The sequence below is a fragment of the Pipistrellus kuhlii genome, unplaced genomic scaffold (assembly GCF_014108245.1).
Source record: "Pipistrellus kuhlii isolate mPipKuh1 unplaced genomic scaffold, mPipKuh1.p scaffold_m20_p_12, whole genome shotgun sequence".
Taxonomy (NCBI): Eukaryota; Metazoa; Chordata; class Mammalia; order Chiroptera; family Vespertilionidae; genus Pipistrellus; species Pipistrellus kuhlii.
In genome coordinates this window covers 21,587,930-21,613,707 of record NW_023425427.1, presented here as the reverse complement: position 1 = coordinate 21,613,707, position 25,778 = coordinate 21,587,930, and the positions used below count along the sequence as shown (strand labels likewise).

The 25,778-nt window shown below is 43.2% G+C and overlaps 1 protein-coding gene across 2 annotated transcripts in view; it reads right to left on the bottom strand.

The window, feature by feature from the left end:
* FRMD3 (FERM domain containing 3) overlaps positions 1-25,778 on the bottom strand; it is a 212,853-nt gene that overhangs the window by 71,048 nt on the left and 116,027 nt on the right. For both annotated transcript variants that reach the window (XM_036433683.2, XM_036433684.2), the window contains exons 3-5: positions 17,606-17,648; positions 5,613-5,691; positions 719-816 (exon numbers count right to left, since the gene is read on the bottom strand). In XM_036433683.2, the coding sequence (XP_036289576.1) occupies positions 719-816; positions 5,613-5,691; positions 17,606-17,648 (220 nt within the window). The remainder of the gene's footprint in view (positions 1-718; positions 817-5,612; positions 5,692-17,605; positions 17,649-25,778) is intronic.

Sequence of the window (25,778 nt, the reverse complement as noted above, 5' to 3'; positions counted from 1 at the left end):
TGAATGAAGCTTGGAATTGTGGTCAGCAGATGACTGTCATGGTCCACATCTTGTTCCAGTCCCTTTAGAAGGGTGACATGCTCACTTGGTCCCTGTCTCTCTCCCCCTCCCTCCCTCCCCTTCTCTGACAATCATGTCATTAGCATTCATGCTACAAAGGGCTGGATCACCTGTGTCCTTCTGAACATCCTCTGCGGCCAGCTGCCTCCCGACTGGCCCAGAGGGACAGAACACCAGAGATCTCCAAGAGACTGTGGGCCTGGCCTCCCCTCACCACCCTAGTACTCCTCCTTCCCTGTGAGGTGGCTGGAGAAGCTGAAGAATTAGATACAGTATATGAAAATATATATATATATTTTCACTCAAATGTTTGAATTTATATCTCCTCCTGGACACAGCTTCTCCTCAGTGTACCCATTAAGCACTACAGCTGGCGGTCAGCACTTCGCACTCACAATCCTTCAGAGTTTCTCATGAAGTCACACATTCTGAGCTCTGCCATGGGCCTGGAGGACCCTTTGTTTTTGCAGAGGCCCCTGTGACCACCACAGCCCAGCCTTCCACCAGACTCTGCTGGCTTGAGAGGAAAGATAACGAGGGGCTCTGGTACCGAGTACCCAGCCCTGCCTGGCCTCAAACCATAGACACCAGCAGGATAGGCACAGGAGGGAGGGGGAACCTCTGAACAGCCAAATCTCTACAGTCCAGTTCAACTTACCTTGAATGATACATGCACCCAGGTAGGCAGCATCTGAGAAGGAGCAGAGTAATCGACCGTGGAAAATATCTCTCTTAATCTGCAGGTACAAAAGGTACCTGCAATACAAAGGAAAGAGTCCCCCTAAGTGTCAGTGATTGCTCATGTTCTATCCACCTGTATCAGGAGTGGCTGAGACATGCCCACCCCTTGGAGAGCCAGCGGAGAAAATGGGGTGGGGGAGGAGGGGGCTCAGGATCCAGAGAAGAGCCAAGGGTCTGTGGCAGCTTCCAAAGATGGGTGGCTGGCCCTCTTCCAAGAAGACATGAGAAGGGCCAGGGAAAACCATGGGGCCAGCAGCCACGGTTCCTGACAGGAGGTCCCACAGGATGACACCACAGGTACATGTTTCCCACATGCTGTGTGAAACCGTCAGGAAATGCAATGGTTTCTGTGCAGTCAGTGCACAGAAACCAGTCTCCAGGACACAGACTCACAGTCATCAATCTCAAGATGACTTTGTTATGAGGCCAGAAAGCAAATTAATTCATAACTAGAGCTGTCATCTATTTCGTGTTCTCTCCCCGATGCCTGCAGAGCCAGGCAAACCAGATGAGGAGTGAAAGGAGCTGGCATAAGGGGGCCAGGGAAGCAGAATGGAGAGCGCTGGCCCCATGAAGGGGTCAGCTGCTACACAGTCCCAGCCTGATGCTACTGCATAGAAAACAGGCAAATGCCTCCAGCTTTTCAGGAAATCAGGAGCTGGGTTTAGAAATTGTGGACCAAAAGGGGCTTCCTTGGCAAGCATGACAACTCAGCAACTGAAAGTAACCACACGAGATGTTCGATCATAAGAAATTCCCAACTGGCCGAAACCGGTTTGGCTCAGTGGATAGAGCGTCGGCCTGTGGACTCAAGGGTCCCAGGTTCGATTCCAGTCAAGGGCATTTACCTTGGTTGCGGGCATATCCCCAGTGGGGGTGTGCAAGAGGCAGCTGATCAATGACTCTCATCGATGTTTCTGACTCTCTATCTCTCTCCCTTCCTCTCTGTAGAAAATCAATAAAATAAAAATAAAATAAAAAAAGAAATTCCCAACTGAATGGGTTATGGGGGGAGATCACCTTCCAAGGCCTGTGTGGTACCTTCATCTACTGTTTTTGTGCACCTAGAATAACATACTTAAAGTGTCAGTGTGATCTCTTCTCCAGGCCTCCAGAGATAAACATGGGCGAGGGGTGAAAAAGTCCAACATTCCTCATTATTCTCTTTACCCACATACCTCTGCACATTATGTAGGCTAACGGTGAACTGTCCTGCGCCCACCAATGTGAAAGAAGTGTGTATCCCTCCATTTTACTTTTTATCCATCCTAGAGATTTCTCTGCTTTGCTCCCTTCCGCCTCTGCCATTTGCAACCGTTGGATTTCATGCAAACCTTTCCTGCTTCTTCTCCTTTGAGTCTAGTGTATCAAAGAAACTGCTATTCCTCGGGAGCATTGTCTCATTCCCTCGAGGAGACGTTGCTTCTGGGACTAGGCCTCAAAAGCGTAGCTCATCATACATTCTTTACACCTTCCTTTAGGTTTAGAATTTCTTTCATTGACAAAGTGAAAAACCCTTTGAATTTTAAATGTTGCTACAAATTCTGTTTTTAAAATTCCTGGGGCATCGAATAGAAAAAAAAAAAAAATACACTTGCACCCAATTCAGCCAGGGGAGAGGGACACAGCAGGGACACACCAGCATTATTCAGAGTAGCTAAAAAGTGGGAAAACCCAATGCCCATCAACCAAAGAAAAGGTAAAAGACACGTGAATGCAATGGGATCTGATTCAGCCACATAAGGAATGAAGTACTGATTCATGCACCACAGGGATGAATCTTGGAAATATTACACTAAGTGCAAAGAAGCCAGTCACAGAATACTACATATGATGATTCTATTTATATGAAATGTCTTGAATAGGCAAGTCTTTATAGAGGCAGAAAGTAGATTAGTGGCTGTCAGGGACGGACTGCTGGGGTATGGGGCTTCCCACTGGGGTGATAAAAATCCTCTGGAATTAGATTGTGATGAGGGTGGCACAAGGTTGTGATCATATTAGACCCATTTAAGTGTACACTGTAATATTTGCCAAAAGAAATGAATACTTTTGAAAATCCAAATTGCCTTAGAATGTGGTTTCTGAATTTTGACAGGCTGCAAGGCTATGACAATAGAGATTACCGGGTCCCAATTCTCAGGTGCTGCTGCTTTTGTGAGACCTCGCTCTGCAAGGTCACACAGTACTAGAAATTGATCAAATCTTTCCTCTAAAAAAGAGGGTGGACTACCCGGGCAAATGCCGTGAGTTTCTTTTCTACCTGCTAAACGTATGCACTGAACAGAAGGCTTTGCTTGCGACTTTGTGATAAGTTTAGCAGTAAAAAAGAGTTTCCAATCACTATTTCCTGATGAACGAGAGGTCTGGGATCGAATCCTGTAAGTTAGAACTCCAGCTGGACAAAAGCTTCCTGAGAAAGAAAAAAATCAGCTGTCACGGCATCAGAGCCTGGGTGCTTGCTCATATCAGTCATCTCCAGAGATAATCATGGATTATTGTGGATTTGACATAATTCACTGAGCCTTCAAAATGGCTTCAGGTTCAGGTGCTCATTGTTTAAACACAATAGCCACTGAAATAATAATAATGATGCCTCTTCTTTTTGCATCACACCTGCAGAATGAAAGGATTATGCGCCGAAAGGATCTGGGCTTCCATTATTGTGCCACCATTAATGATATTGCTTCTCTGTCTGGCCTGAATTTAAACTTGATTCTGACTAAAACATTAAAACCACAGTACTTTGATATTTAACCGTATACAGCATTTACAAAGGGGTCGGGGGGGGGGCATTGTAAGATAACAGCATAAATGCAAAGGTAAAGGATGAAAATTATTTCAAAAGGTTTTTTTTTATATTTGTGTGGTTTTCCTCTTTTACGTCTTCCCTTTTCCCCAATATTTCTTTACCCCTAAGCATGGTCATAAATGTGATCTTAACTTCTCTTGAATTCATCTTTAAATTTTAGATTAATCTTACAATAAAATAATTTCTCAAATAAGAAAAACTAAACTGTTTCAAGATAGGGTTTACACCATAAACGCCTGAGCATTGCACAGTTTTTCAAATTTGTTTTGAATGCTAAGGATGATAATGACTAAGAAAAGCTCATCTGTACTGTGCAAGGACTGAGCGTCATCTTAATTTCCTTAAGAGTCATAAATATGTTCACAATTTTCCACTATTCAGACCTTGACTATTCAAGCAAATGCCTGTAAATGCTAGCCAAGTTAACTGAGAGGGATTTAACTCAGGTTATTAGCTAAAACTTTGTTCTCTTACTTTCAAAGGGGACTTTTCTCAACCACAAAAGATCTATTGTTAATTTCTATTGTGACACTCTCAATTTTTGTCCTCCACACAAGATTATAGAGAACACAAATGACCAAAGTGAGCCATTTGGGCCCTTGGTGGTTCTTCCAAATCATACTGTTAGCACCACCCAGAGAGCAAGACAAATCTCTCTCTCTTTTTGGAAGCTCAGAAGCCCCCGTTTCCTGGACTAGAGGAAGAATGGGAACTGAAAGAGAACTTAGCAGATAAATGAATAAATTTTTGAGCCATGAGCAGGCCAAATATGGCATGAGTCCATTTACATAAAAAATCTGGAACAGGTAAATCCATAAAGACAGCGAGTGGATTAACAGTTCCCAGGGGCTGGGGAAGAGGAGACAGTACTGATTGCTAGTGTTTCCTTTGGGGTGTTCCGGATCTCTCCAGTGGTGATGGTTGCCTAACATTGTGGATGTGCTTAATGCCAATGAATTGTACGCTTTGAAATGGTGAAATCCACTTATGTTATATAAATTTTACCTCAGTTTAAAAACACATACACACACAGCAGGCCAGATAGCAAAATATGAACCACCACTTAAAATGTCCATTACGTATGTATTTCTCCTTTCCACACCTGTTCCTGCCCCTGCCACCAAGCACAACCCTCACTAAACCACTGTGTACTAGTTCATAATAGAGAACGAAACCATCTGCACTCTCAGTGCCTCTACGGTCAAGCTCTATCAGTCATTGGAGGAGTAGAAAGCTAAATATCCAAGAACCCAGCACATCCCCTGCACATGAGGGTCAGCAAACTGCACTTGTTTCTCTGTTGCATTCATACCTGCGGAGGTTATTTTGAGAGATAATTATGCAGAGTGATTTCTGCGATCACCAAATCAGAGCCTCATCAAGAGCTTAACTCAGAATGGCTCTTCCCCGTCCACTGAATAGGCCCCTCTGGGACCCTGATCAGCTGGGCTGGCCCAGGCTGTTCACGGAAGCAAAACCCCCAGCATGTGGCCTCAGCGGTGGGGAGGCCGCAGAATGGGAAAATTCAGAGAGTTGGGCTGAGAAGAGTCTACAAGGAGAGGGAAGCTGGCCCCACCGTCAGTCATTTAGTGAGTGGAAGGCAGGATGACAAGCAGTACATTCTATCAAGTGGTCCCTTCCCTCCCAGAAAAGCTGAGATCCAGAAGATAGGCCCTCGGGGCTTCGCTCCTAAAGACCGACATCTTCTATTTATTTTTAGCACCCTACTGTCAGATGTTTGCAGAGAGTACCTCCTCCTTATAACCACTGCCTTTCTGTGCACTTAATTGCACTCCCCATGACAAGTGTTTGAAAAATCCTGAGACAATTAAGTGCAAGAGAAACATTCCAAGCCAGACTCCTGAGCTGAGCGCCCGCCCGCATTGCTGAGGCACATCCAGCCTGGAAGGCTCAGATGACCCGGATGGTTTAGGAGGGTAGGGGTTGGGGGGTGTGGGGGGGAGGCAGGAATGTTAAACGTAAAACAAATGAAAAATACCTTGTGAGCTCTTCTTTAATCTTCAGGGGTTCATGTGGGTAGAATTTCACTCTAAAGCACATGGTGTATGGTGGATGAGCTGAAACATCATAAAAAAAAAAAAAAAAAGGCATGAGAAAAGCAGCAAAACCATGGACTCAAACATTCAGGAAAGTCAGCCATGAGGCCTCCCGCTCAGCCTGGGGAGGGGGCAGGGGAGAGGGTGATTTTCTGGATGAAGCAGGAATCATATCCAAGAAAACTCAAAACTCTTGATAGGATGCCCAAACCAGAGGCAGGAGGGGGAGGGGGTCATAAATGTGACCTGAACTTCTCCCGTAGCACTGTCGTCCCAAAGCACCTCTTTCCGCTTCACAGCGCCCCTTCACTCCTTCCTCCTCTCTGGGTCGCAGCTTCAGAGAACATTTTCTCTGATTCTCCCCACACCCTTGTAAGAAATGACCCATAAGCACTGCTCAGGTTTTTTTGCCAAGTCCATGAGGTGTGAAGATGTCACTGCACATGACTAGTTTTCCAAAGTGACAGTGCCTTGGAACTATAACTGAGATTTTTAAAATGGAATCAGCCATGCACAGATCCTACTTTATATATTTTTCATAATAGTTTAGTGTTATCTTTCTATGAGGCAGTCGCTTGTATGAAAATACTTTTTTAACTTCCTGATTTGTCTGAATCAAGAGAATACTATGCAGACTGAAATTTTGGTTGAGATCCATGATTCTGTAATATTCTAATTGCATTAAATACCCAGAACTCAATGACCAACTAAGGGGATTCTACAGAATTTCTGACACATTTAATTTTAAGACGACTGTTGACTGGCAGTGTTAACCTAATAAATGCACACAAGTGCAGTAAGATGCATACAATGGCTAGTATTTCTATTTCTGCAGATCTGACATTACCACTCACTTCTTTCCTTTGTATCAGAGTGGCTACTTGGCATCAGCTCTGAGTCTGTATCAATGAAACTGCATCCATTCTCCCCCAAATCCTCTCTCATTATAAGCAGGGTTTAATCACCAGCCAATTCTACAATGTCTGCAGCTCTTCTGTATGCAGGCAAATTCTTTATGTAGAAAGGACTATCAGTATCAAATATGAATGTATAATGAGGATAGTTAAAAAGGGAAAATAATTCTTAAAAATAATTAGAAAGAAAGCATCTGCTAGACTGGAAAACAGCAGTATCTTGCTATTCACATGTATATATTTATAAAAAGATATATGTACATTTTTATATTTTTACATATTTAAAATGTTACATCCTATATAATAAAAGGCTAATATGTAAATCAACTAAACGACAGAATGGTCACTATGACGTGCACTGACCACCAGGGGCAGACGCTCAATGCAGGAGCTGCCCCCTGGTGGTCAGTGGGCTCCCACAGGGGGAGCACAGCTCAGTCAGAAGCTGGGCTCCAGCAGGGGTGGTGGAAGTGGCAGGTGCACATCCCCCAAGAGGTCCTAAACTGTGATTAGGACACAGGCCTGGCTGAGGGACTCTCCCTCTCTCCAGCTCCCCCAATGCACGAATGTATATTTATAATAGCCTCTAGTATAGTTAGAAGAGAACATATGCACAAGGGTATATGTATTTATATAATTGTGCATATATCATTAAATAGCTGTGTTTTTATTTCTATAGCACAACCTCCCAAATTTGAACTGTTGAGTCAGCAGGTATGGGAAAATATCTTAGAGAAAGCAGAAAAATGAAAGCCAACTTAAGGTAAATTGGGGAAAGTCGGACCACAGAAGATGGTCCCATACTAGAGCTGTCATTCTTTTCTCCTACCTAGTCATATCTGCTTATTGTGCCCTGGTCTGGCTTTACTACTTATCTGAGTTCATTAGATACAAACCAGGACTCGCACTCATCCCAAGGGACCAAGCCATGAGGCTCCCAGGCAGCACCCCAGGCAGCCATCTTTGAGAACCCCTGATGGCAGGAAGTCCTTCCACCCAGTCATCCTTATTCCAGCACCTAAAGCTCCAGATGGTCTAATGCTTCTCCTACACACAGAGCCTTCCGTCATTTGAAGAGAGTGCTATAGTCCTTCTGAGTCATCTCTAAATAAAAAGTCCCCGTTCTTTTAACTGCTCCTCAGGTGAAACAGTTGTGAATGACCTGGGTTTATTCCTGTCTACTCTGTGTTCCCTGGAGCATGGAGTCTCAGGGGTTGCCACATCTGCTCTGGTGAGGGGACCATCACCAGCCTCACTTTGGACATAATTGTTGCTTCCCCCAAGCAGCCTCATCTCAAGATTAATTTACTTTGAGTTTACAACAAACGAACATTCTTAAATCCTTTCATATATGCTGTTACTAAGACATACATAAAAAAGTCACTAAGTTCCTGACCTCTCTCTCCATTCTCTAGGACATGATGGTAGCAGATGGTAAGACAAGGTACTGGTGATATGCTCACAGGCATAGGCCACGTTGTTTAAATGTGAGTCTTTGTTTTGTGGGGACCAACACTCCTATCTGGAGAAGGAAAGGGGGGAGTGGGAGATGGGAGGGAGAAGATGGAGAAGAACAAATTCAATTCAACAACTCCACAACTGAGAAACATTTTACTCAGCTATGTAAGTGCCAAAAATTAGAATACCACCGAGTAGCAAAGAAGGGGAAAAAAATCAACTTAAAAAATGCCGGGAGCATATAATTGCCCAGGAAATGGCAGGGGTCCTTTCTAACAGCCCTCCCTTACCTGCCAGCCAGGGCTGCGGAGGCCAAGTGTCTCCACAGGGCGGATCGGTGGCCCTGTTCTGCGTCAGCAGATCCTGGGGCTTAATCATTTGGTAGTTGGTTAACAGTGAGAACACAGGGAGAGGAACAGGCATTTGTAAAGCAGAGACAGACGTTCTCCTCTGCACTTTGAGACCTTGCCCAGAAATGGGGGTGGGGATGCCAAAAAAATCAGGTAAAAATGAAAGAAAAGAAAAAAACACTTTCTATTATTAACCAACAAATATCCTCAAGTCTTTGTAGAAAAACACATAGGACATTTTTTGCAAATAAAATATTATTTAGCAGCTTTTCTTAAAATGCAGAGGTCTTCCCCCAATCATTGTAAATAACTATAGGAAAAAAAATTTCAGGAATAGACATATAAAATCATAATCTCTCTCATATACATTCTGGCCAAATTTCCCCAAAATCCTTTAAACAGTAGTTGAAACATAGAGCCTGGGGCTCTGGCTGATGTTAGGCAATTCCTATATCTGGAATCAATCAATCTCTCTCTCTTCTCCCTCTCTCTCTCTCTCTCTCTCTCTCTCTCTCTCTCTCTCTCTCTCTCTCTGTGTGTGTGTGTGTGTGTGTGTGTGTGTCTGTCTGTCTGTCTGTCTGTCTGTCTGTCTGTCTGTCTCTAGGGCCTCCCTCATCTGGAACTCTATTTTTTTTAAAAAGTGTGACCCATTTGTCAGGCTTTCAGACTCTGCAGAAATGCTGCAAAGGGTCTGGATGTTGCAGAAAAGGACCACAAACATCCTGCAAATAAGAGGCTGACTTTCCAAAGGATCCAAGAAGGCATCAGGGGCTCCTGGCCTTTTACCGACAACTGACACCTTTGGATTCCTCACTGAATGCACAGTGTCCCTCCCATGCCTTTCTGGGGACTTCAGAATGAGAAGTGAGGAACACACCACCATTTCTCCATTGATCAAATTGCTCATGCTTTCAAACTCTTTCCACACATGTGCAAAAGGACACTTGGACAGACACTCCTCACTCATTCAATGAACTGTAACTCCTGGGATGTGTTCAAATGAACCAGCCACAGAGAACTGCTCCCATAAGGTCTGCTCTCCTACTTGGAAATGATTGTCATCGTTCAGTGACAACTGCTACTATCATCGGCATCAACAGCAGTAACAACCCCCCATCACTCTTTTACTGAATGACAACCAACAGCCTCCAAGATGCTGCTGGCACTGTGCTGCCTCTACTTTCAAAGCAGAAATGTTTTTTTAAAATTTGTATTTAATTCATCCACCTCCTGTTACGGTTCTGTCTTAAGCTTTAATCACACACACACACACACACACACACACACACACACACACACACGGACGGCATACCATGCACCCACACATGCATATGCAGAGTGAAGTCATCCTCTAAGAACTCCTTGAGGGGGAGGAGGGAAAACACTGGCATGCTGAGCAGCTGCCTCACCAATTCTTGCTCTGCTGTTCAGGAAAAGCTTTAATGGGGATTTTGGTGTCCAACACGTCTAATCTCAAGTTCAGCATTTGGACAAATTGCTGTGGCCAAACTGAAATTCTCTGCTTCCATTTTCTCGTCTGCAAAACGAGGATAACGATGGAACCAAGGACCCAGAGTAGGGACCAGTAAAGTGTCTCTGTAAGGGGCCTTAAGGACATTATGCTAAGTGAAATAAGTCGGAGAAAGACAAATACAGTATGATCTCACATATCTTGCTTAAATCTCACTCAGATCAAATAAACAAGCTCATAGATACAGAGAACAGATTGGCGGTTGCCAGAGGCAGGAGTGGGCTAGGCAAAATGGGGGGAGGGGGCCGAAAAGTAAAAAACTTCCGGGTATAAAATAAATAAGTCATGGGAACGTAATGTAATGCGAGCACAGTGGCTACAGTTAACAATACTGTATTGCACATCCGAAAGTTGCTAAGAGAATAGATCTTAAAAGTCTTCATCTCAAGAAAAATATTGTATAACTATGTATGGTGTGGGTGTCAATTAGACTTATTGTAAATATCATCTAATATATGCAAATATCAATTCACCATGTTGTACACATAAAACTAATATGTTACATGTGAATTATGCCTCAATTTAAAAAAATTTAAAGAAAATTAATAGGCTCAAGATGCTAGATGAAGGTGTTTGCTTTAAAATAAGGAGGTAGAGATAGGGCTAGAGAATGTGACTTGATTCCAGTGGATTTACTCTCCACAAAGATGTAAATAGTTTATAACAGAATGATTTGACCGAGAAAGAAACAGCTAGAAGATGCAAGGAAGGACTGTGCCCTAGAGCAAGCATGTCAAACTCACAGTCTGCAGGCCACATGCCTCGTTTGGCCCATGTTAGCCTGTGAGTTTGGCATGCTTGTCCTAAAGCTCCCAGAGGAAGGATGGCTCTGCTGACACCTTGATTTCAAAGCGTTAGCCTCCAGAACTGTGAGAGAACACATTTCTATTCTTTTCAGCCCCTCTACCCAGCCTTTGTTATGGCAGCCTTAGGGAAGTAATATACTCAGCAAGGGGAGTAATTGGAAGAACAGAGTTGGAATTCAGGCATCCAAACTGGCCTCATGAACGTGGGACCTGTGGCTTTTCTCCTGGTCCTTATACCAGAGCAAAACCGATAATCCTGGTACTCTCTGTGCTACAGAAGACATGTTCCCATGGACAAAATCATTCAGCTCCAAGGGCTAAGAAATGCACATAAACATGAAGCTCTACAAGTATTGCCATCAGACACAGAAATTACAGGCTTCAGGGAAGAGCCATCATAACTTGAAGGAGGGAACAGCCAGCAACGTGTCTCAACGCTGCTCTTAAGGCCCAGTGGAGCCATGCATTACGCAGAGGGGGGGAGGTCCTAGCCACCATGATTTGCACACTGAAGCCATTTCCAAGCACCTCTGCACCTCAGGGTGCTCGGTAACTAGAGCAGGAAGGTCTTAAGCACCCTTCTGGGCTAGTCAGGCTCCAGCCAGGATTAAGCAGGGAGCCTCTTTGAAAAGGTAAGCTGCTTTCTCTCATCTAGGTCTCTGTATTACTGCACGTGCTTAATGCCTAATGCACTCAGATTCCTTTTTTTCCTTTCCTCTCTCTTTCTTGATTTTTGCATAAAACCTTTTATCCTTTTGTTTTCTCTCTTTTATTACCAATATATGAAAATATTCTCATTGTGAAATAGCTGAGTAAACTATAACTATATATAACATGTGAGACCCTTGCTTCCCTTTAACCCACTCTCTTCCCCAGGAGTAACCACATTACAACACATTTTGGCAGCCCTTCTCCTAGGCACTTTTAGATTCATATAAAATTTATCCTATATAATAAAAGGCTAATATGCAAATAAACCGAACAGCGGAACAACCAGAACTGAACCGGTCACTATGATGTACACTGACCACCAGGTGGCGTGGTTGGAACATTGTGGGCATTGGCTGGGGCAGGATGGTGGAGAAGGTGAGCGGGGGTGCCAGATCAAGGCAGGGTGTCAGTCACTGTCGTTGGGGTGAGCCTCTGATGGTTACTGAAAATTCTTTGCTCCTGCACACCACAGTCCTGCCCGGCTCTCGCACCTGCTGCCAGTGCCAGTCCTGCTCACACCCACAGCCGGTGTCAGAGCCACCACTTGCACCTGCTGCTAGTGCCTGGCTCCAGTCCCAACCACTTGGTGCCATCAGCGAGTATCAGCAGTGGCTGCGGACCCTAATCACCCTCGAGGGCTTCTCCACCTCCCCCTGTTCCTGAGGGATGATTGGGGCAGCAGCCACCACTCACACCCACTGATGGCGCCGGCCCCACTCGCACCCGCTACTGGCACTGGCCACAATCACACAGCGCCATCAGAGGGTGCGAGCAGGGCTGGCGCTGTCAGCACATGGGAGTGACAGCAGTGGGAGTGGGGCTGCTGGCAGAGAGGGGAGGGGACCAGGGACCACAGCAGGAGGAGCCAGGCAGGGGCATGGAGGATGGGCTGAGACCCACTCCTATGCCCACCGCAGCCACAGTTTCTTTCAAGGTGCATGAATTTGTGCATTGGGCCCCTAGTCTATAATAATAAAAACATAATGTGCTAATTAGACCAACATCCTTCTAGACTAAGCCAGGGCTGCAGCCACAGGATAGAGGAAGTTGCCGTGGCTGCAAAGGGGTGATCCAGGCAGCAGCCCTAGCTGTGAGAGGGTGATCCAGGCAGCCATCCCTGCTGAAGGGAGCATCCAGGCAGCTGCCACGGCTGCGAAGGCCTACTCTTGCTCCAATTTAGTACATTGGGTCTCTAGTTTTCACATAAATGGATCATCCCACATGTGGTGTTTTTATTTGTTTTTAACTCTATGATATATTTAATAAAGCTTTCAGTGCCAAAAAATAAACATCTGCCTTTTTCCTTCTGACCACATGTATTCCACATAATTTATTTAGCTTTGCCAAAATTGCAGGGCTTCTTATTGCTTCCAGTTCTCAATGTTATGAGCAATGTTGCAATGGACATCCTTGCAAAATATATACCTGTGCTGGAATAAATTTTGTTTTAGACAGATTCCTAGATATTACCTTGTTAGATCAAGAGATAGAGGCCTTTTTAATCTTGAAGGATATAGCCAAATTTCCTTCTCAAATGGCTTTATCCATTAATGCACCTCCACTGGAGGTGACACGCTCATTCTCATCAACTGGATATTATCAGTGTTTATAATTCTCAGTATGATAAACAAAAACATCTTGTTTTAATGTGCACATTCCTTGTTGCTAATGGTACTGAGCATCTGTTTATGGGTTTGTTAGCCATTTATTTTTATTTCTCCTATATGTATTTTCACATTTCTCTATTGAGTTGTTTATCTTTGGATTCATAGCATCACACCTAATATATTCTGCATATTGTTACTTATTATATTTTAGCAAATGCTCTTCCCATTATTTTTCTTGTATTTTAACTTTTTATAATTCATTTTATAGTTATTGATTCAACAAATATCTACTGAAAATCTACTCTATGCAGTGAACAAACCAAATATTCTGGTACAAAAGTTTAAGTTTTGCACAGACTTGTTAGTATTTTGCTTTGTTGCTTCGGGGTTTTAGTTTTTCCTTAGGAAATCATGTGCTACTCCACAATTATCAAAAGTACTCCTAAATTTTTACCTAAAATTTCTATGGGTTGTTAAATATATTGGGCTTTTGAATTCATCTGGAATTAATCTTATGTATGGTATGAGGTACGTTCTTAGCTTTTTCTCCAGTGGAAAAGATGTCCAAAATCATGCCTTGAATAATCTACCTTCCTGTCTCTGATATGAATTACAATCTTTATTATAACCCACTTCTCGTAAATAATGACTGAATTTGGCATTTTTTGTTGTTCCACTGATTCTTTTTCTATTTCTGGATATTTCTTAATTACTGTGTATGTCTATTGCTAGGCCTCTTTTAATTATTATAACTTATAGGCCTTCATTTGCTGTCTAATAGAACAAGAAGCCTATCATTCTTTTTTTTATTTTTATTAATTTCAGAGATGAAGGAAGAGAGAGAGAAAAATAGAAACATCAATGATGAGAGAGAATCATTGATTGGCTACCTCCTGAATGCCCTCTACTGTGGATTAAGCCCACAACACAAGCTCATGCCCTGACTGAGAATCTTATCTTGGCCTCCTGGTTCATAGGTCAACACTCACCCACTGAGCCACACCAGCCAGCAACAGCATGGATGAAACTGGAGAGCATTATGCTAAATGAAGTAAGCCAGGCAGAGAAAGATAAATATCACATGATCTCACTCATTTATGGAATATAATGAACAACACAAACTGATGAACAAAAATAGATCCAGAGACAAAAAACATCGATCAGACCATTAAACCTCACAGGAAAGGTAGGGGAAGGTGGGGGCAAGGGGGATAGATTAACCAAAGGACTTGTGTGCATGCATATAAGCCTCACCAATGGACACAGACAACAGGGGAGTGAGGGCATGAGGGGAGGGGATAAGGGGTTAATGGGGGAATAAGGACACATATGTAATACAATAATCAATAAAGAAATTATATATATATAATTTAAGCCCTAGCCAATTTGGCTCAGTGGATAGAACGTATTGTAGAATATCAGCCTGTGGGCCAAAGGGTCCTGGGCTCAATCCCTAGTGGGTGGGGCATGCAGGAGACAGCCAATCAATGATTCTCTCTCATCACTGATGTTTCTATCTCTCTCTTCCTCTCCCTTCCTCCCTAAAATCAATGAAAATATTTTTATTTTTTTTTAAAGAAAAGAAGCCGCCAAAGCCAGTTTCGCTCAATGGTAGAGCGTCAGTATGCGGACTGAAAGGTCCCAGGTTCGATTCCGGGCAAGGCCATATACATTGGTTGCGGACATATCCCCTGTAGGGGGTGTGCAAGAGGCAGCTTGTTGATGTTTCTCTCTCATCGATGTTTCTAGCTCTCCATCTCTCTCCCTTCCTCTCTGTAAAAAATCAATAAAATATATATTTTTAAAAAGATGAAGAAGAAAAGAAAAAAGAAAGAAAGAAAAGAAGCTGAAACCAGTTTGGCTCAGTGGTAGAGCGTCGGTCTGCAGACTGAAGGGTCCCAGGTTCGATTCCGGTCAGGGGCATGTGCCTTGGTTGTGGGCGCATCCCCAGTGGGGAGTGTATGAGGGGCAGCTGGTAGATGTTTCTCTCTCATTGACGTTTCTGGCTCTCTATCTCTTTCCCTTCCTCTCTGTAAAAAAATCAATAAAATATATTTTTTTTTAAAAAGAAAGAAAAGAAAACAAGGTTAAGAATAATATAGATATTTATCTTGTTTTTGTTGATAAAAGGCCTTTCATATGTTGAGGGAGCTTATATAACAAAAAAAAATCCTAGAGGGATATATAAAACACTGATAACAACAGTTATTTATTGGGGAGATATAATGGGGAGAAGAAAGAAAATATGGTTTTCATTTTAAACTTTTCTGAGCTGTTGGAAAAAACACACGAGCATGATATTGAAAGTGATTTTTTAGAACACTAGTAAGAAGTAAGAGTAATGCCTCTGCAAAGTGTAGGCTCATTAGGACAGCTGAACTTCTGCCCGCCTGTGGGAACGCCCACAGAGGGATCTTCACCAGATCAGGGCAAAGGACCTGAAAGTCAGGCATCACTCTAGTGAGGGAGAGGAATGGGAGGAACTGTTCTTCCAAGGAGCTGTGCCCTCGCTGCCTACTCAGAGTCTAAAAGGCACGCCCACACCCACGCTGGAAGCTGTCTGGGTTCTGCAACAAGATCCTTTTGATTAATTCATGAATGAGTCTCAGGGGTTGGACCCAGTTTCTCGGAGTTCACATTTTATAAGCCCACATATTTTTTTTTCCTAATTTACATTCAAGTTCATGTTCCAGGACATGGACAAGAGCACAGAAATTCTTGATGTAACAGACATCAACAACAACAAAACCAGGTTTGTGATCTTGAGAAAATGACACCAAGTTTCTTCACTAATGTCCTTCATACACAGAGCACTGGGTGATGAGTGAGAAGACCCTTGCCGGTTCCTAGAAGCAGTGAGCCATGGGGTCAGGCTTACGTGCTGAACTTTACACAGCTCTTTTTCCAGATCCAGATGCCACTCATCATTAGATTGGCACTGGTCAGTAGTCATATGTTAATCTTCATACCACTTTTGTAAAACACTGTGAGTTTTCAGTTGTTTGTTCAGATTTACTAATGGCAGAGACAAAGCTCTTTAGCAGCAAATTCTTCACAAGTTTTAAATGTTTTCTTCTATTAAGTGTTGAAATGAAACAGATTTATATTTCAAAATTGTGTGCAGCCTAAGGAACATATTTCGTGACATTTAAGAACCAAAGTCAAAGAACCACTTACTATAAGTAACTTTTCCTGGAAAATTGTCTAAATATTTTAAAGTATGTAAACAAAAATATGAAAACTTACAGTTAAGGGATAAAAGTTAGGCTATTTTTTTTCTCAAACATGTTTGCTCATTTTTATTATCCTATGAGTCATTCTATACAGAACTTCCTAATACCTCTGCCCTCTACTTCTTATCAGATGCTTGTCTCAACTCTCTTTTAGCCTCACCCTACAGCCTGACCTCTCTGGACCTACCACGCTCACTGCTGTCCATTTTCATCTCATACATCTTTCCTGCAGCACCCATTGCTCACAACAGCCATGGTTGCTAGCTGTCTGGCTATCTTTCCTGCACTGGCCAGACAGTTCGCTCTTCAGAGATGGGAGAGGGGAGGGGGAATAAAAGGGAATGGAGAGAGAGAAAGAGGGAGGGGAGAAAACAGAACTAGGAATAAATATGTTGGTTGCCAGAGTGCCATCCACGTTCAGTCTCTTCCTTCTTCTCCCACTCAAAACCCTGCCCAGAATAACCTCTTCATATTTGGACAAAGAAAAGAATCCCCTGGATGATGACAAGTGACATAATCTGTGCTAACCTGATCTCCAATGAGAAGCTGATTGATCGCCTGCATTTCAGGGCCGTGGGAAAGTTGGCGTGGAGGGATAAATGGATGTAAGGGCCAGCTGTGAATCTATGAGGTGCATTTGAGAAGCTCTCCTCCAAACCACAAATAAAAGCAGGGTGACTGCAGCCTGGCAGGGAGGACCAGACAAAACCATGCCCACCCAGGACCACTAGTCAACACCCTCCTCACAACGCCTCAGAGAAAGGTTTTCCAGAGAGACCTCTCCACTAACTCATCAGGAAAAAAAATAAAAATATTTAAAAGCGCAGCGCAGGACACCAGAGCTTGCAAACAATTACTCGGGGGGGAGGGGGTGTTTATATTAGGGAACTTGAGGGGTGGAAAAACACAACACACTCTTCAGTAAAGATATAGCAAGATTTTAGTTTCAAAATACACCCCGGAAGACTGCATCTCCCACCCTGAACCATTTACTAGCAACCCCACAATCAGAAGGAACCAGGCATCTGGTGATTATGTGTAACAGATATTCAACCATCTAATCCAATTCCCCTGTGCAAATATGGAACATGAGGGTAAGCTGGTGGAGAGGGAGAGGCACAGGCGGTTGTGGGAACAGTGACTGCAAAGCAGCCCAAGGCCAGCAAATGAGAGAGAATCCACACAGCCCACCCTGGGAGAGAGAAGCCCCGCCCACCCTCAGCCCTTCAACTAAAGCAGTCTCTTTTCTGGCAGGAAAAACTCTGTGGAGAAACAGAATCTTTGGGCACTTCATAACAATGGTGAACCCACAGGTTGGCACTTACATTTCATTTGCTTGCAGATTGACTTGTTCGGTTCAAGCCAGTGCTGGGGAGAAAGAAAAAGATTGCAGATCAAATGGCTGGACCATATGATGCATATTTAATAACTAAAAGGAATTTAATAAAGATACTCTTTTCCCAAAGTACAGCCTTGGTTCCTATAGCTATTCCTCAGGGTTCCACCTCTGAAGACCCACATGAACAATTTGGCAACCATAATACTACTATAGGCAAGGGTATAAACTGCGGAGAATTAACACTTGCAGTGTTTGAGTCACATGGTTGCTAGGGGAGAAGGACAAGAGAGTGGACATGCACCTAAAGGAGATGTTCTAGTGGCTCTAGTTGACTCCTCGGTGATCCTTTGAGCTCCATTGCTCTAGGAAAACCAGAGATGGCTAAAGACTTGGACATCATTGACCTCAGAGTCACAATCCAAGACAATATCAGCACCTTGCCCCCCACCTTTCCTGAGGCAGCCTCCTCCCGGGTTAACAGTGGGCCAAGCCAGCATCAGCCCCGCAATGCACAGAGCTGATTCTTCCTTTGTGGTAGGGAGAACAAATGATTTTTAATATCTCAATTCAGAGGCCTGAGGTCATCATGAAGGAAAATCAGCTCCCTCACAAAACAAAGGAGCTCAAAGACCTGGGTAGGCATCTAAAGCAGACTTCATGCTAGTCCCTGTGGCCAGCTCTCTCCACACATATGTGATGGTCACTTCAACATGTTGAGATCTGGGCAGCTTTTGATATCACATGATGTCCCCGAAACCACTTAGGGAATGTCAGGAAACATCACTTTATACACCTATAATTTATGAAGACAATAGGGGGTTGCCACTGGGTATCCACCAAGAGGTCTAGGAGTCCCCACTATGGTTCCCCCCAACCCTGTTTGATAGAGGGGAGGAAGGGGGACACTTATCAGTTGAGTGCTTACACTTCTCTCTCATTGTATCATCCAGAAGCCTCAAGGTTCTGCATTGTCACTATTGCTTGATATAATACAAAATGATAAGGTTTAATAAGAGAAAGCATTTGCTGAGTGCTTAAGTGCCAGGTACTCTTCTAAGAGTCTCCATGGACCATCACTACCACTCCATTTACAGATGAGAGGTCTGGGCTCAAGATTTAAACAACTTGCCTAAGGTCACCCAGTGAATAACTGGGAGGGCAGTGTGCAGTGGAATTCCAGAGCAAGGCCCTGGGCCTTGGCCGTGCAGCCTCCCGATGGATCAGTTCACTCTAAAAAGGATCATTCTCCACAATGAATGTTCTCTTTCACCAGGAACTGAAAAATCGAGTGGTCAAACCAGGAGTTTCCAATCCAGAGTAAGAGAGCTCTGTGGCCTTCAAAAACAAGACTAGTGCTCTGGCCGGATGTTGCTTGGTGGTTAGAGTGTCAGCCTGGGCACCAAAGGGTTGTGGGTTTGATTCCTGGTCAAGGGCATGTACCTGAATTACAGGTTCAATCCCCAGCCAGGGTCGGGGCAGGAAGCAACCAATCTATGTGTCTCGTTCACATCGATGTTTATCTCTCACTTTCCCCCTCCCTCCTATAACAATCTATGGGGGGAAATATACTCAGGTGAGAATGAACAAACAAAAAAAGAATGGGTGTCTTTTCACGAAGACTCTAACAGAAAATCACCAGATACATTGCACAAGCTCAAATAGCAAGTTTCTTTGCATATGGCCAAAATTATATCACCTCATTTTGGAAGCCCTGGTTATCTTCCCTTTCCCCAATTTTTTTATTGTGGTAAAATATACATAACCATTGTAACCATTTTAAAGGGTACAATTTAGCAGTATTAAATGCATTCATAATGGTGTGCTACCATCACCACTATCCATCTCCAGGACTTTTTCTATCTTGTAAAATTTTAACTCTATGCTTATTAAACAATAACTTTCTGAGCCTTCCTCCCAGCCCCTAGAAACCACTATTCTAGTTTTTTATTATCTCCTTCTAGTCAGAAATAATGTTTGTTCTTTATAGCATTACAATGGACGAGTGGAAAATGTATTGATTTTACCACTTACTGGCTATATAACCTTATGCAAAAATGTTTAACCTCTCTGTCTCTCAATTTCAACAACTATAAAATGGGAATAGTAATAGCATCTACCTTGCAAGTATTTTAAAACATATTAAAAACATAAGACACTTAAACAGTGGCTGGCACATGGAAAATAAGAAATGCTTGTTTGCTGACGCTGTTGCTGTTACATAAGTGAGGTTTAATTGATAGACCAACGTTTTCCAATACACGGACTCCCAGAGAATAATTAAAGGGGTGTCTGGTGATGAAATTACTTTTTTAGAAATAAACAGAATAGCTTAGAACTAAGGCAAGAAAACAAATAACAGCAGCCAGAGATCAATACCTACTGCTATTATCTCACAGAGGAAAATCACCAGTCATTTTGCCAATAAACCCTGAAATATAAACATGTTTTCTGAATTCGCTTTGCCTGTCATCCTTTGAACCCCTTGGCCTTTCTCAGCCTAAGGTCAACCTACCTCTCCACCTTTTCTCTGCCTCCAGGGATGACAGATAAGTTTCACCTTGTGTGCCCACCCCAATTAGTCAGTGGCCATCTCCCAAGGCTATGAGAAGGGTTCTGAGATGGGGGTTGGGGAATGGGAGGAACATGGAGAATGAAGGCTCAGTGAGGAGGACCATGGTCGATTGGCTGTATCTGCCATGTAGGAGTAGGAAACATTACTAAGAAGCTAAGAAAGCCATCAGCCAAGAAAGTTTGGGAACCTCTAAAGTGTGGTATCATACAATTCGTGTGTTTTCTTTTTAAATAAAAGGGTCAAAACACTATCATATATTTTAAAAGAATACGTAATAAGCATCTAAATGTGTGTGTTTTTTAATATCTGAAATTATATACATTGAACTGATAGCAGTGAGAATGGGTAACAGGGAGGGAATAGGAATTTGGGGGTGTTGATCAAAAGAAATAATGACTTACATTTTTTTTCTGTGATGTTTTAACTCAAAGTTTTTAAATGTATTGGTACATTCCATGAATAATTTAAAAATCAATGTTTTTAAAAAGGAGGAAAGAAAGATAAGCTCTGCCGAAACCGGTTTGGCTCAGTGGATAGAGCATCGGTCTGTGGACTGAAAGGTCCCAGGTTCGATTCCGGTCAAGGACATGTACCTTGGTTGAGGGCATATCCCCAGTGAGGGTGTGCAGAAGGCAGCTGGTTCATGTTTCTCTCTCATCAACATTTCTAACTCTCTATCCCCCTCTCTTCCTCTCTGTGGAAAATCAATAAAATATATTTTAAAAAATAAAGTGTTTAAAAAAAAAAAAAAGATAAGCTCTCCTTGGAGGATAAAGGTGGATTTCATGTCATTTCAGACTCAAGCATTTCATAGATAATAGGCAGATGCTGAATCCAGCTAAGCTCTTGGGGCTGACACTCTGGTCCAACTCAGAAACCAACAGGCCTGGATTCGGACCCCAGCTCTGCCACTTACCAGTGGTGTGACCTCGGACCAGTTCCTCTATTTCCTCGCTTACAGCATTGTGAAGCTTAAAGGGTAATTCATTAAGACGCTCTTAGAATAGAGTGTGGGGCATAGTGAAGACTCAGTTACACACCACCCATCCCCATTTCTTCACATTCACTGAGAGAGCCCCCTAAGCTGGTACACTGCCCTCCCCTTAATGAGCCCGCCTTTGTCATTCTTTTCCTCTCTCACCCCATCTTCCCTGATTTACATGAATAGAATATTCCCCTTTCTTCATTCTTCCTTTTAGAGTCATGAGTTGGGCAATGAAGTCAAGTCTGGCAGAAAATAACCACCATGGTCATTAGGGATAAGCCTTAGAACACGTATTTCTATTTTCCTTTCTCTTGCTGCTTGGAATATATGCTCTTTTGTTTTCTTCCTGGAAACTGATATACCCTGAGAGAGGCTGAAATGAAAGTGTGCCAATCCAAAAATCTGAATTTGTGCTTGGTTTACTCCAACGGAAACCTTCCTTTCCTCGGCTCTCATTTAGAATCACAATTCCAAAGACTGCAGAAGCTGAGACCCAATCGCTGATTGTAGCTAATGAGCTCAGGGAGCGGGCAGCACTGGAGGATGCGCCCCAGTGTGATTTGAAGGTGTCAGGAAGGTGTCTGCTGTCAGGGCTCTGACAGGGCTGTGCCCAGGTCCCCTCAGGTAGCTCTCCCTTTAGTTACACAATTGTCTGACTCCTTCGGGTTACTGGAGTCCACTGCCAGGAGAGAACTGAGCCCCACACTCACACCCACCCCACAGCCAGGCAGCTCTTTAATACCCGACAGCTGTGGAAGGGTCCGACGTCTGCCCCTTCACCCAGTGGCCATGACAACTCTCAGGCACAGCCTACACTACTCCTGAGCTCCTCTGTGGGACTGAGCCCACATCCCCTCTGCACACTGCCTGACACCGCACCCTCAGGCCTCCTTGTACTCCCCATCCTTTCCCATCCCCAGCTCTCCTGCAAGTCTTTTCCTAGGAATATTTCCTAACAAACCTGAAATTTTCCTCTCAGGATCTGTTTTCTGGGGACTGGACCTAAGACAGTCTCCCTAACTCTCCACCAGAAACTGCCCTCCAGGGTAGTTAAGGTCCTTCCCTTGGAGGTGTATTCCTTTTGCTTTTGGTTTGAACCCTGCTCACTGCAAGTCCCCTGTGAGAGGTCCGAGTTTAACCAGGTTTTTAGCTTTGACAATATAGCCTGACCACATTTCAAGCCATTTCTTAAAACAAATTTATTTTGATTGACAGCAGCTTGAAGAAAAGGGAGTGGGAGGAAGCCACACGAAGGGGTGGAAAGCAGAAAGGTAAAGCCCCGAGGCCTGATTTCCTTACCTGTGATCTTGGGGGGAAGAGGGGGAACAGGGGGACCCTAAGGTTCCTTCAGCTCTCATGTTCCACATTCTATGAACCTGCAGGATGAGAATGTTGCCAGCAAATGTTTCTTTTTAATTTGTCTAGGTTCAGCTATGCTTACCCTAAAATTGTTTTTCCCTACCCTTTGATAGAAATAATGCATTTCCTTTGTACTTTCTAATTTTGTCTTGAGAAAAAGATAGGTGTGAATTTGTTTGTGACTAAATAGATTGATTTTTTAATTCAGTAGCTACGCGTGTGTGCACGCGTGCACGCACACACACACTCCCAAAAGTAAACAATATCTTATCTTCAAATGCTAGGCTTCTGTTGAAACTGATTTAGCCAGTGATTACAGAATAAATTACACACCTCTCTGTTATCTGTCTCAAAACCCTTGGTGTCCTAGACAAGAGTAATCTCTAGCCCAGAGAAATGTAGTAAAGAACCAATGGGGCTTTAAACAAGAATGAATGTGTCCCCCCACCCCCACCCCCCCAAAAAAGAGATTCTTTCTTCCCTCAGGAGTAACCCAGATTCAAAACTGACCACTTCTCAATCTCCCTGAAAAGATGGCCCGATTCTCACATTACAGCTGGACAAAGCCCTGAGTAACTCAGTCTCTGCGTTATCTAGCCAGTTCATGCCATTTCTGGGTCCTGTGGCTTTACTGGGGTGTGGGAGGGGGCGGGGGGGAGACAGAGGACGGGGGAGAGAAGAATGCCATCTGAATGAATGCAGCCCTAAAAGTGCTCTGCATAGAAAAGTTAGAGCTAGGCCTGGTTATTTAGCTCCAGTAACAATGGTTTCCACTCCAGTTTCAATAAAACCTACTACACACCACAACAACATCTGTAGATCAGGAACACTCAAAAGTTACTGTCCTTTTGGAAGTCAGTTGGTGTAAAAATAAAAAGAAAAAACCTTCATTTCTTTTGTGTAGTGTGTTTTACTCTCTTAGCCATAAATACTTTTGTATTCTAGATTCTCAGTGATGAGCATCATAGAAGCAATAACCAGGAGAAGAAATACTGTAAGAAACACAACTGGAAACAGGAAGCCTAAGAAAGCATTAAGCACCTTTGTTTTTCTAAAGGACCAGACAATAAATGTTTTAGGCTTTGTGGTCTATGTGATCTCTGTCGGAACTACTCAACTCTGCTACTGGTGCATGAAAGCAGCCAAGGATAACTCATGTCAATAGAAGGGTGTGTTGCAATAAAACTTTATTTACAAAAAAGGATGGGGGAAAGGAGCAGCCTGACACTTGTGTTCCAATCCCTAGCTCTACATCCAAGAAGTCCTTAATGTACGGTTCAAGAAAAAAAAAATAGTAGTAGTGGTTATAAAACATTCTCTGCTGTTTATTTAAAGTGCACTAGGAAATCAAATGCAATCATAAGAAAATTATATAATTCTTTTAAGCTTATTACAATGAATTTGCTTTCAAGCCATATAAATTTAAAGTGTCACCCAACTATTCCAAGGTCAAAGGTCTCTTAGTTGCTAGATCCATGGATCTTCACAGACTCTTTAAAGCATAGAAGAGTAAAAAGACCAGTGACATATGTTGATAAAATCGAATAATGCATTTAAAGAACAACCCTATAGCATAGGTACTAATAGTATACCCATTTTTCAGATTAAAAACTGAGCCTGGGTCAAAGAGCTGGCTTGAAGTCATACAACCAGCAAGTGACAGGGACAGGATTTGCTTCAGTCTTCCTGGAGTCAAAGCTCTTGACAATATAGTGTCCTCTGATCCTCCTTCCTTCTTGATGTTTGAAACTGGAACCATTCCCCTTTACTAAGTGAATAACTACCCTAGTGTCTCTCTATTCTCTCTCCTCATTCTATTCTTCCTTCTCTGTGTGATGCTGGCCAGTCTCCTTTGCAGGTTTATCCTTATGAATCATCCTTTAAACTATGGATATTGTTTAGCTTTCAGATTCTCCTCTCCCTCTATACTCTCTTCCTCATCTCTTGGATCTATTCTCAGGGCTTTGAAGTACTAAAGGCCTCGGGGACTCCCAAGTCTCTATCTGCAGCCTAACCATCCTCATTAAGCTTCAGACCCAACTGAACATCACCACCTCAGCATCTCACAGGCAGCCCAAACTTAATATGTCCAAAACTCACCACCTCTCCCCAAAATCCACTCTCTTTTACAGTTTATCTGGTAAGTGGTTCCATTTGCACTTGGAGCCCAAAGTGGCCATGTAGGAAGTTCAAACACCCTGCTGGACAGGCCATGTGGAAAGGCCCCAAAACCACATGCACAGGGAGCGCCCCTCCTCCCCACGCCCCACTCTCCAGCCCCATCAATGCACCAGGCATATGAAGAGGTGTTTGTCTGTGACCATACCACCCTGAACGTACCAGATCTCATCTGAAGATGTGTGAAACCCCCACATCAGACCAGCCACTAGCTGAATGTTACTGAGGGAGCCTCGGCAACACCATGTTGGGCAGAATAATCACCCAGCTGAGCCCTTCTCAAATTCCCAACTCACAAAATTCTGAGATACAATAACATTGTGTTGTTTTGAGCCACTGAATTTTGAGATTTGTTACTCATCAAGAGATACCTATTGTAGAACTCCAACTCCTTGATATGAACTGAATGTTTGTGATCCCCCTAAAATTCACATGTAAAAAAAGCCCAAATCCCAGTGTGATAATATTTAGAGGTGGGCAGTCTTTGGCAGGTGATTAGGTTTAAAATAAGTCCTTATGGTGGGGATCCTACGATGGTATCAGTGCCCTTTTAAGAAAGAAGAAGAGAGACCAGAGTATAAGCTCTTGCTTCCTGCCCCACCACCTCACCCCCAGTAACTTCTGAGGACACAGGAAGAAGGCAGCCATCTGTAAGCCAGAAAGGAAGTCCTTACCAGGATACAAATCTGTCTTCACTTTGATCTTGTACTTCCCAGCCTCTAGAATTGTGAGAAATAAATGTCCTTTTAAGCTACCCTGTCTATGGTGTTTTCTCTTAGCAACCTAGGCTAAAATGTTTATTATTAACCTCCATGCATCTAACACACAATTACAACTGAACCTTTGGAAGATCTGCTGGAGCAGGGGTGAAAAGAAATAGAAGTCTGCTTCAGACTGTCACTTCCTAACCTATACTGTTTTTATTTCTCCAAGTTATACATCCTAGTTACAGTCTAATCTTTTTTCCAGCTTGTCTTAAAAATTATATTTAAAGCTATTTTGAAACTTTCAGACCTGCTAGTCTCTGGTCAGCTCTGATGTTCTTGCCTGCTGGATTTCTTGCCT